The sequence below is a fragment of the Pecten maximus genome, chromosome 10 (assembly GCF_902652985.1).
Source record: "Pecten maximus chromosome 10, xPecMax1.1, whole genome shotgun sequence".
NCBI classification, from domain to species: Eukaryota; Metazoa; Mollusca; class Bivalvia; order Pectinida; family Pectinidae; genus Pecten; species Pecten maximus.
The window spans coordinates 3,817,308-3,830,389 of NC_047024.1; the positions used below are offsets into that span (position 1 = coordinate 3,817,308).

Below are 13,082 nucleotides of genomic sequence, written 5' to 3' on the forward strand. Positions count from 1 at the left end.
TTTGTTTAAAATATTTAACTTTTGACAGTCTTAATGGTCTTGCATTGTCGCAACATTGTCTTAATACACCATCGACAAAGCTTACAGGAAACCAAATCATCCGTAAACAATGTGGCACGGCAGGATGCAGGACTGATTTCATATTATTACTGTTTTTTTTTCTTTTCTGTTTACCAAATAATAAAAGTTACTGAATACTAACAGTTTATTTTCAATATTGGGTATTGAACCATTGTTACAGAATTGCCTCTGTGCCCGACATGGCTGCTACTGGACAGTTTTTACGTTTGTGTCGGTTAAGGTCGGACTGATGTTTGTAAGACTTGCCACAATAATCACATATTTTCTGTTTCTCGAAAGAGTGTCGATGCATGTGTCGCTCCAGGTAGGAAAAGAACTGAAATGCCTTGCCGCAATACTTGCACTGCAAGGATTGCCGAGAATTATTAGAGCCGTCCGAGGCCTGGTGACACTGCATGTGAAGTTTAAAAGCCTCGTGAGATTTGTACTCTTTACCACAAAGACTACACACACCTACAACTTCCTCAACCGTACTGTTGTTTCTCGAATGGCTATGGAAGACAGAATCGTGATGATCTTTACTGCTCTGGCTCTCCAGTAATATTTTACAAATTTCACAATAAAACTTTTTTGAACCCAAACTTGGTTTTAAAGCTTGATTTTCAAGAAAACCCTGTTCTAGAGTTCCTGCTTGTTTACATGAATGACCTTGAAAATCTTCCATACAAGGAAAGCACTGGCCGCAGGAAACACAAGACTTGTCTGTTGTGAACTTTGACCCCCATGGTGATGGTCCTCCCAAACACTCTTCTTTTATGTCAAAATATACTGGGTTACGTCCTAAAACAAAACAAAAATGTTTTGAAATTCTCATTTTTCTTTTAAAACTTAATTTAAGTGTCAAAATGGGTATTTTTGGTCCCTGCTTACATACTAGTAACTTCAGTATTTTTGGTGTCCTACACCTGGGTCCTACACCTGGACATTAAGACGGCCAGTACACCAAGAGAACTCTTTTCAATGATATTGGGTAACAAGTTTTAATTAGATATAAAGTAGGGGAAATTAATCGCAACAAGGACAAGTGTCACCAGGTAAGTGGGTTACTTATACTTTATTTGCCTTTTAAGTTTTAATTAGCATTGTATAATGTAATAGACCCTTTAATGTGCTACTAGTAGCCACATTTTTTTTATTTCAAACTTAGAAGTTCTAATACGTGACCAACAGTAAGCTACTAGACAATTCTCAATTTTTGAATCCTTCCACCTGTATCACTGGCATCCCATCCTCAGAGGACAAGAATGCATTTTAAGGTCATAATTTTGCTTGTAGGATTTTCCACACTTTACACAAACATATGGTCTTTCCTCTGAATGGTTTTTCATGTGTCTACGAAGATGGGAACCAGACGTGAAAAACTTTCCACACTGAAAACATTCGTGACAGTTGTTGGTGTTACCCAGCGACCTTTCGTGGCTTTTTTGGTGACACCTAAACCCCCACATGGACTTGAATGTCTTACTACACACACCACACGTAGCTACAATACCACTATCACTTGTACAATAGTTCTCATGGGATTGCTTTTCAGCTTTGGTGGAAAATTGTAAATTACACTTTGAACAATTAAGAAATGGCACTTGATAATCAACATTTTTGACACAAGGATGTTCTTGAAAATCATCCATACACAAGAAGAATCGTCCACATCTAAAGCAGGGAATGTCTGTACCATGCTTGCTTGTTGGGTCATTAAATAGTCCAAGGGCCATGTCTCTGTCAGGGACAGATAACTCCTGGCCTAAAAAATAAACAAATATAAGTGAGTTGTCTACTTTGACACGGCAGACAGAAAGAGTATAAGATCATGCAAAAGTGGTTAAGATTTTTTTGTTTTTAATTTGTTAAATATATGCATTGCAGCGAATGTTGTAACTCACCAAATTCCACATCAATGACCTACATACACCTCAAACAACTCTAAGACTATTAAATTCAACTTCCTGTCCCATATTCCAATCCAGGGCAAGCGTGTTTCTTTAAAGCATATTTATGTTTGTACGCCCGTCCACAGTCTGGACACGAGAAGGGTCGTTCAGACGAGTGACTCCTTAAATGTCTATCCCGGTAGAATGAAGTCTGGAAAAACTTGCCGCAAATTTTACATGGATAGCTAGAATCGGTTATACCAGCCGACCTTTCGTGTAATTTTATGTGGTACCGATACCCCTGGACAGATTTGAAACTTTTGTCACAGGTCTTACAAGTGCCTGCAATGTAGTGATCTATTTGATGTACTTGTGTCTCGTGTATCCACAGTAAATCATCATTAAGGAAACTAAGCCCACAGATGGTACAAATCCTTCTGAGGGACTTGTCTATTAATCCTTCTATAACACTGGGTTCCAAAGCTCCGCCTTCCAACGCACCTACAAAGATACCAAACAAATGCCCTGTCAATGATTCTGTTTTATTTTTTTATTATTTTCTTTTATAATTTCTTAACAATTAATAACAGGAGAAAGAAAAAAGGCAGAAAAAGAGATTTTGTTCTAATTGGAAAGACTCAAGTGTCCTCTAACTTGTCAAAGAGGCAGGAAATTTTCAAACTCATCCAGAAAATTCTGAAGATCCCCAAATCACCACTGAACGTTTCTGAAATAGTTTACTACATCCTCTTGTATGGTAGAAAAGCACGGTGACATATTCTAGTGATAATAAGACTGTTCTCCTTCTGTTAAATGGTTAGCATTAAAGCTATTTTGGTCAAAGTTATCAATTTTAGCTGTCCATCTGTGTCACTGAGACACCAAGTCTTTTCCATGACAAGAATGCTTCTTTAAGGCGAATTTATGTTTATACGCTCGTCCACAATCTGGACATGTGAATGGCCGTTCTGACGAGTGACTTCTCATGTGTCTCTCCAGATAGGACATGGACTGGAAGAACTTTCCACAAATCTGACAGGCACAGTTAGAATCTGTCAATCCGATTGATCTTTCATGGAGTTTCATATGATACCTATAACCCCAATTAGACTTAAAACTCTTCTCACACGGTTTACAAACTCCTGCAATATTCTGATGAACTTGGGCTTGGTGTATCGACATATCATCTTCGCTAACAAAACTTAGACCACACACATTACAACTAATCTGTCCACAAGGCGGTTCTAACAATCCATCTAGAACACTGGACTCTAATGTTCCATCCGCCATCGAACCTAGAAAGATACAAAGTAATTCCCTGTAAGTATCTCCGACAAAGTGTTGGAAATCATTGTTAACGACAACAAACACTCGTAACACTATTTTAAAGCTGGGTGAATATTTAATGGATGAAGATGAGAGAAGTAATTAAGCAACTGAAATAGGTCATGGACAGAATGTGACCAGTTAATTTTGAGGCTACACATCACCTTTAGACCCTAAGGTCACTCTTTTAAGTATTGTATAAATTCTTTATGAACTTATGGCCCCCATGTCGATGAATGTGAATATGTTTGTTTCGAACACGAAGCTTGGTGCATTTTGAGGCCACTGCTATGTTTATAAGATCGGCCACACCTTTGGCAGGTGTGCGGCCTTTCTGTTGAGTGGCTCTTCATGTGTCTCTGGAGGTAAAACAGAGACTGGAAGAATTTGCCACAGATTTTACATTGACAGCTGCCACTGGTTTTACCAATGGACCGCTGGTGACTCTTCTGGTGGTAGCGATAGCCCCAGATCGATTTGTACGTCTTACCACAGATGTTACATGTGGCCACAACATTCTTACTCGATTTGTGCACTGTCCTATCATGTGTGAACTTGTCTGTCTCCGTGTTAAACACAATATTACAACTTTCACAAATAAGTCCAGAAAATTTCAACTGTTCATTTGTTGATTCTTGTTCAGATCCATGAACTTCAGAGAAGTGTCTCAACTTTTCATTTTCACTATTAAAAAAATTGCCACAACTTTCACAACTTAATCCGGATAGATGACCCGTTGATTCGAGCATCCCTTCGATAACATAGGAGCCAATCGTTTTGTCATCCATGTAACCTACAACGATACCAAACAGAGATCGGTAAATGTTTTCTCTCGATAGCACACCACAAGCAGGCAACATCATACAATTAGGATCTAATCACAAATTCACATGCTTTCCCTGCAAGACTAAACAACGAATTTCCCTTCGTAAGTAAACAACGAATTTCCCTTCGTAAGTAAACAACGAATTTCCCTTCGTAAGAATAACCAACTAATGTTCTAACCGTTATCATTTATCATTTGAAAAGTTCTTTATATCCTCTGTCATTCTCCAGTTAGGATCTACAACATCACTTGGAACATTTGAAATGCGACATTGGTGGACTTTGAGACCATTATTATGCTTGTAAGCCTTCCCACATTTTCCACACTTGAACGGTTTTTCCTCGGAATGACAGCGCATGTGGCGACGTAGATGAGATAAGGACTGACAGAATTTCGCACACACGAAACATTTAAAACAGTCATCTGGTTGACCAAGAGATATGGCATGTATCTTTTTATGACACTTGAATCCCCAGAGAGATTTGAATCCTTTCTGACACAAATGGCATGTCGCAACCACTGACGTGTCTGCAAATTTTGATTGGTCACTTTTTGATTCAATTCCAAAAGTTTCATGGACATAATTAGTGTATTTGGTTTGAGGACCGGACAAGTCCAACATGCCCATATAGTTGTCCACATTGAGAGAGCTGCTTTCCAATTCTGGCATTAAGTTCTGCCCTACAAATACAAGAATAAAATTCTTTTAATGAATTGCTACGTACTGCTTTAAGCCTCATTTCCCATAAACATTCAGTTTCCCTTATTTAAGGTTGCTAAATACAATCAAATAACCTTCCTTTCTTTCATTTTTATCGAAGTGTTTTAATTTTTAAACTCTGGATAATGAATCGTATCAGTTGAAATATCTTAAAATGCAACATATTAAGGTTTATTTTCCGCAATACAAGAGTGAATTTTTAAATCACAGTTGTGTTTGTAAGCACGTCCACATTTATTGCAGACAAATGGTCGAAGATCAGAATGGCATCTCATATGTTGACGAAGTCGAGATTGGGTAGGAAAGAAATTCCCGCAGGTCTCGCACTTAAAACAGTCATTGGTCTTCCCCAAAGATATATCATGTTGTTTCTGATGAGTCTTAAACCCCAACGAAGTTTTAAACCCTTTTCCACAAATCTGGCAGAATGCTTTTACACCATGAGCTTCTGCATCGTGCTGTGATTTAGCAACCTCAGTGCCAAAATCTACTCCGCAAATTTGACAAAACGAGTGCCTAACGTCCAACTGTCCAAACTGGTAACCTATTGCTTGTCCCGAGTCAGAAAAGGTCTGCTGATTCCCTACAAGTAAAAAATAAAACGACAATTGTTTGAAATTGTCAATGATTTTCTTTTATTAAGAAAATTCCACAATACATGAAACCAAGTACAGGCATTTCAGGTGTAAATGAATTTCAGACCAAGTAAATACATGTACAACTAAGTTATCAGTTGTAAATACTAGGTGAATCTGACAATTCTTGTGAAAGTCATTTGTTACTGGCAGTAGAACATGTATGCATCTTGAGATGACAGTTGTGTTTGTAGGAACGTCCACATTTGTCACAAACAAATGGCCGTTCTTGAGAATGGCAACGCATGTGCTGACGCAGTCGAGCGTTAGTAGGATAATAATTACCACATGTCGTACATTTAAAACACTGGTCAAGTTTACCGAATGAAATGTCGTGAATTTTCACATGACATCTGTATCCCCACACGGACTTGAATTCTTTCTTACAAATATCACAAGTTGCTACTACAGGGCCTTTCGCAAACTGATTTTTATATAACAAACTTTCATCAAACTGAGAATCTGAGAATTTAGAATTGGCTTCATCCAGAGATCCTATCAAGCTTCCTCTATTGAAATACGATTCCACGTCTTGGATTACATTCTGGCCTACAAATACAAGAATATACTTCTATAATTAACCATATAATTTGGTGGTGTTGATCAAATTTCAAAACACAACACATAAATCTTTTTTTTAAAGTTTGATATTTATTCAAACGAGATTAAATCAAAACAAATCAATGACAGAAAAACAAGAAAACTGTTTTTCATAAACAAACTATGCAACACTGTAAACTGAACACTTTTGTCTCCATTATTTTACAAGAAACAAAATACAGATCAACATGTTTATATCGTAACATTTTTAACTGTCTTTTCATATATATATATATAAAGTCATAATATTTATGCCCATGTTTACTGTGAAGTTACTCCTGGACACGCATGTATTTTCAAGTCACACTTGTGTTTATATGACCGTCCACATTTATCACATGTATAAGGTCTAGACTCGGAATGACAGCGCATGTGACGACGCAGGTGAGACACAGACTGACAGAACTTTCCACATTGCACACATTTATAACAGTCATCAATTTTTCCAGCAGTTATGTTGTGAATTCTTGCATGACATTTGTATCCCCAAAGAGATTTGAAATCTTTGCAGCAAATATTACAAGTAGCAACAGTGCCCTTGTCCGACATAGGGTCCTTTGTTTTTAATTCAGTCAAAAATTTATCGAAATAATCTGCACTAACATGTGGAGTGCTGGTGGAATCCACTGTTCCAACATAGTTATATTCCGTATAGAATGTGGACACATCTGAGACTGGAGTTATGTTCTGTCCTACAAATACAAGAATAAGAATTTTTAAATTCAATTCAACCTATAAAGGTAATTTTACACTCGGAATAAATCCACAAGTGTTAGTATAGGTGTAGTTCTTCTACTTTGCAAGTTATTACTTGACAAAATACCTCCGATATTCATGTACAATATATACAGTTCTTTCATTCTCTACGAAGAACATGTATGCATCTTCATGTCGCCGTTCTGTTTGTAAGCACGACCACATAGTTTGCAAACAAAAGGCCACTCGTTGGAATTATTACGCAGATGTTGGCGAAGTCTTGCCATTGTTGGTAATGCACATTTGAAAGAATCATCGTGTATCCCCTGCGATATTTCACTGTCCTTAATATGGCTATGGGACCTGTATTCCCACAAAGATCTGAACTCTTTCTGGCATACTGGGCAAGTAGCTACACTTCTTGGACGCCTACGTAAATTCTGAGAACATTTCAAAACCCAGAGCTTTCAGTCTTGTCAGTAGATGTTTGAGGATTGAAGTTCATCCCTACAAATAAAATAAGAGGCTTTTTATAGAGAAGTTTAATTACAAGTCAATCTAAGTCATGCTCTGCCAACTACAGTGTTTGAAGTCATGCTCTGTCAACTATTGTGAAACACTATGCCAGTAAAATCCTAAGATTTTTGTTCATCTTTAGTCATGCTCTACAGCCACTCGCTACTCTGATGAACCAGTGTACTTATCACTGAACACCATCTCCAGCACAGGTATGCAACTTGAGACCACAGTTATGTTTGTAAGCTCGTCCACACTTATTGCAAATGAACGGCCTGTCGTCAGAATGACATCGCATATGTTGACGCAGTCGTGCTGTCGTAGGATAAAAATTTCCACACATTTTACATTTAAAACAGTTGTCAAGTTTACCATAGGAAATGGCATGTATTCGAACATGACATTTGTATCCCCAAATTGATTTAAATCCTTTCCGACAAATAGAACAGGTAGCTACTATAGGTTTATCCAACTCATTTCTACTTTCATTTTTGTTAAAGTTTTCATTAGAATGACAGACACCCATGTTTGTATCCAGCTTCCCCATATAGCTGTCTGCCATTAGAGTGGAGGATTCCATGTCTGGATATATAATGTGTCCTACAAATAAAGAACAGATTGTTTTTAATAACCAAAACATTTCTTTTTTTTCTTTTCAAAGCAAGTCCAAAACCTAGTACAAGATAACCCATGCAATTAACACTAAGTCAGAACAAGACCCTTGTAGTCTATTGAAGTTGACCCCTAAAATGTCTCACTGCCGTAAGCTTAGATTTTCATGACGCCAAGTTTAACATGCAGTCCTTGTCCTCATCGTAGTTCTCGTCAATTCGACCTTGTTGATAGTTGGATATCTCGAAAATTCTCCACAAGTTCCCTTTATCAATAGCAGTTTGCTTTAGGACAGTTGTGTCTGTTGAGTACATTTTTACACTTGTATGCACGTTTACACTTGAAACAGATGTATGGACGCAGCTCGGAGTAGTATTGCCCACACAGGGCACACTCAAATGTAGTGTCCTTTTGGCCCTTTTTGTTATATTTGTACCCTATACCTTCTCGACAAGTACCACACAAAGATTTCACCGCATCCACCTCTTTCTTGTCACTAGATTTCACCAAAGCATTTTGCTCTATAAGAATTCCACAGGTATCAAAATTCACATCAGTTGGTTCAAAATTCTGGCAATCTATTGTTGGTGCTGATCCCTAACTCATCTGGTAAACCCTGATAAACTGCTAAAAAAAATAAAATAAAAATCTTAAGATTGGATGTTTACTTGAAAAATTACAAATAACGAAGATATTAGATTTCCTCAATATAGAGCACATTGAACAGGATGTTTTAGTAGTTTTATATGTATCACGTGCTACATATCTGGTTAGGAACATTGTCTATATATTAGCCCCATGACATGTGTGTATTTTGAGTCCGTTGTTGTGCTTGTATGCACGTCCACATAATTTACATGTGAATGGTCTGGCTTCAGAGTGACAACGCATGTGCTGACGAAGTCGTGATACAGTCGGGTAAAAGTTGCCACAAGAGGAACACTTAAAGCAGTCCTCCGTTAACCCATATGATATGCCATGCTGTTTCATATGGTATCGATACCCCAACACAGATCGGAAACCCTTTCTACACGTCCCACAGAATGCCTTTACACCGTGTATTTCTATATCATGCTTTGATTTAGCGTTTTCGTCTGAGAAAACTATGCCACAATTTTCACATCGCAATTGGTGACCATGTTGGACACTCTGGAAATCAAATCCCTGGCCCGACTCGAGTGCAAGAGAGTCTTCACACTCCCCTAGAAACAAACAAACAGAAATCTTTGAAATGACTGTTTCAACTGAATTAACAGTGGTCAACCAAATATTTTTACACAAATGTGAATATTACTGCACAAGTTTGAAGTTTAACAATTCTACCTCCTATATCGCAGTGTAGCCTCATTGAATATTTAATTTCGACAGACATGCTTAATCAGTGCAAAATTGTGCTTGTATGATCTGCCACACTTGCTGCAGGTGTAGGGCCTCTCCGAGGAATGTCGTTTCATGTGTCGCCTTAGATGTGATGGTGACTGAAAGTATTTCCTACAAAAGTAACACTCAACACAGTTGTCAGTATTACCATGTAGTATCTCGTGAGTTTTCATGTGACTTCTATATCCCCATACAGATTTAAAACCCTTTCCACAGACTTGACAATAAGCAACAAGATTTTCCGACGTTTCATGACATTCCTGTTCATGTTGTAACTTTGCCATTTCATTTTCAAAAGTTACTCCACAGTTGCTACAGGTCAAAGCCTGTTCTGAACATACACCCTGACTTTGACCTTTAGAGGTAACCTCACTTCCATCACCTCCCAAGGTCACGACCTCCTCTACACAACCTTGAGAGGTCTTGGCCAGTTCTGGCTTTACGATGACCCCTACAACGAGAGAAGAATGGTGGTTTTACTCTTCAACTACCTTTTGTTTTTTGCCAAGAAAAGGAAACGAAAAATAAAACTAGAATAACATCTTACAAGTTCATTTTCTTATGACTTTATTCAAACAAATGCCCAAAACTCAAATGTAAACCATTGTTTTAGTGCCATACACACTAAAGTTCCATTCTTATCAATCCAAGAAAACACAAATCTATACCTCTTGATGAAGACAGAGTTGAACTCTCTTCAGTTCAAAAGAAGTTTTATAATACTTCATCAATCAGTTCACAACAGTAGAATCAGTGACAGTTATGAGTACTGAGAGCAGTCTTGTACTTGTATGACCTTCCACATGCATTACATGTGAAAGGCTTCTCAGAGGAATGACTTCGCATGTGCCTCTGCAAGTGAGCAAAGGTCTGGAAGTATTTTCCACAGTGGGCACACATTGGACACTGCGGATTACCCTGCATGGACTGGTGGATCTTCTGATGTACCTCGTACCCCCAGGCCGACCTGAACCCCTTATTACACTCCATACAAAACGCCACTAAGTCTGAGCTATGTTTCTCTAGGTCATGTTTGTCCTTTTCCTTCTGATTCTTTAAGAATATTCCACACTGTTTACACTTTGTCTGCCTTTTCAAACTAGTGCTCATACTAGGTCTGTGGAATCCACGGAAACGGACATGTGACCTTTGTGCTGTAGCCAATGACAGATCAAATGGAACTATCCCCTTGCCAGCATCACTCCCTAACTGTTCATTGCCAGAGCCTGTTTCAGTTGCTATAAAGAAAACAAACAAATTTAGTCCCATGAAACTTCATATTTACTACTCTAAAAATCTTTTTTTTTTTAAATCAAACTTGAAATCTCCACTTTAACCCCTTCACATGAAGTTTCACCTTGTCCATGCAGGTTGTCAACATGTTAGAGCTAGCAATGTCTTTCAGTTTGGGTGGGGGTTAACAACAAACAAGTTTAACATGGAACACCAACAGCTAACAAGCTATCAAGTCTATAGTTTATAAAGGATCACCATCATTACAGTGTTTGGCTTCATCAATGTACACAACTGGACAATCCTCTAAAACGTTGGTGTTTGGCCGACAAGAATGACTAATCAAACCCTCACGATGCTTGTAGGACTTTCCACACACACCACAATAGAAGGGTCTAATGGTTGAATGACTCTTCTGATGTCGTAACAAATGAGCCTCGGTCTGAAATTTACGTCCACACACGTCGCATGAAGCACATTTGATACTGTCATTTGAGGAGTCGTGCATTCTCTCATGCAAACTTAAACCCCAACCTGAGTAAAAACTTTTGCCGCAGTGCTTACAGAATCCTATAAAACCACAACCATGCACAACCATCTGATGCTCTGCACTCTTCCTCTTTTCTGCAAAGGTCAGTCCACATGGCTTACATTTGAAACCCATCTGGCCAATGCTCATATGCATTTTTTTGTGAATCTGTAGTTTTTTCTTGGACGAGAACAAATCACTACAATGTAGACAGACGTACTGCTTACTTAACTGGGACTGGTCCTGTTCTGAGGTCAAACTAAGGTCAACCGAGGTCATACTTAGATCAACCTGAGAATCCCACGTGGAATGGGCGGGGCCTACAAAACACAAAAATAAACTGGGATCATTCAAATATCTCCGAGGACCACCACTTCCTTCATCAACTGCAGAACCCTTCCCCGAATTATGTCATACAAGCACACAATACAAGTTAAGTCTGACCCATTACTTTATCTGTTGAGGGGTGAAGTGAACCCCTCCTCTGAAAATTTTGAGGGGCACATGCGGAAATCTAGGGGTACAAGCAAAAACTCTTAAATCAAGGTTACTTTTTCAATTCAATACTTTTATTTGCTCTTTTGTAACTATGAAGTAGTTTGAAGGCAAAGTAACATAACAAACAATACATATAAATCATATCAATACCAAAACCATTTAACTATAATTTAGAAACAACTTGTACAGTATATATATATATAATCATGGCCCAAGTATTCTTCATTTTAACATCTCCACAAATGTAAAGTCTTTGATCTCTTGGTGTATTTTTAGGTGTCACACAGCTAATTCCAATTATAGTTTATGATCACAAAGCAGAAAAGATGCAAACAGCATCTTTAGGTTGCTATTGGCAAATGTTACTATTTTTCTGTGGTGTAACCCTTTTGAATGTTATATGCATAACAGTTTAGATGAGTGAATCATATACAGCTATATGTAAGTTCAAGGTTCATGGTATTCCAGGTTTATTTTACACTACCTCACAAAAATGGATCTGAGCCAAATACATTTTCTACATCCATATATACAAACATAAACATCCCTTTCCCTATCAGAAAACAATTCACAAATGTCAAGAATTTGAGTTTTTCAGGCATTAGTTTAACTGCTGTGGTCGACATACATGCACATCAAAGCCCTCCTTGTGTTTATATGACCTTTGACACACAGCACACACATATGGCTTCGAGCTAGAGTGACTTTTCATGTGTCTCTGCAAGTGTTTCTCAGTCTGAAAGTGTTTGTCGCACACAGTACACATGGGGCACCATTTATTCCCCTTCGAGTCGGGGTGTAACCTCTGGTGAAGACTAAGGCCCCCACTAGACCTGAAACACTTGCTGCAGTGTTTACAGAAAGCCACATACCCCATACGATGAGTATCCATCAAGTGTTTAGCTCCAGAGATTCTACACGGAAAGTGTTCATTACAAACAACGCAGTAGAAACCGTTTTCTGTCAGGTGTGAAGACAAGTGAACATGAAGGTCGTTTGCAGTGTAGAACCTTTCCCTACAAGCTGGACAATCGTATTTACTCAACATATCCTGCTGCGAGCCTTTCAGATCTATAACATTACTCTGAAAACTAATATCCGGACCCCAGCTCGCGTAGCCTAAAAAGATAAATAAAACGTGTCAGGAATCGGAACCGTTTTTAACCACACTATATTTAGATCACTATTCTGGCAGAATATCCAATTTCATCAATAGCATGTGTAAATATTTCACCAACCCTCAACTGAATTTCTTTCATAAAACACACTTTTTGCCTCAAAGCATGGACCCTCCAGCGAAGTTTTGATATGCAATACTCAAGCTATTGTTTTGTTTGGAGCACTTCAAATAAACAAAAGTGTCAGATTAACTGTTACTCGATACTGGAGCACAAACGTGACTCTGCAAGTTTTTCTTATGTTTGTAGGATTTTCCACATGTCGTACACAAAAAGTTTCTGGCATCAGAATGAGATCGTTCGTGAATTCGGAGTAGACTGAGACAGGTGAAATACTTTCCACATGTCTGACACTGGTCCAGGGCTGCCTTGTCTTGGTG

General features: G+C 38.3%; 1 protein-coding gene across 18 annotated transcripts in view; it reads right to left on the reverse strand.

Annotated features, from left to right (window-relative positions):
* Window positions 1-13,082, reverse strand: part of LOC117336489 (B-cell lymphoma 6 protein-like) — a 115,099-nt gene that overhangs the window by 86,734 nt on the left and 15,283 nt on the right. The window contains exons 5-6 of one of the 18 annotated variants that reach the window (XM_033897048.1): window positions 11,254-11,346; window positions 9,812-10,502 (exon numbers count right to left, since the gene is read on the reverse strand). The exons of 11 other annotated variants lie outside the window; for them this stretch is intronic. In XM_033897048.1, the coding sequence (XP_033752939.1) occupies window positions 10,015-10,502; window positions 11,254-11,346 (581 nt within the window). In that variant the 3' untranslated portion in view covers window positions 9,812-10,014. Of the gene's footprint in view, window positions 1-9; window positions 862-1,120; window positions 1,826-2,539; window positions 3,248-3,276; window positions 4,072-9,811; window positions 10,503-10,527; window positions 11,347-11,573; window positions 12,644-13,082 lie in introns of those variants that run through there. 6 more of the 18 variants (XM_033897043.1, XM_033897053.1, XM_033897058.1 and 3 more) reach the window with 6 other exon arrangements.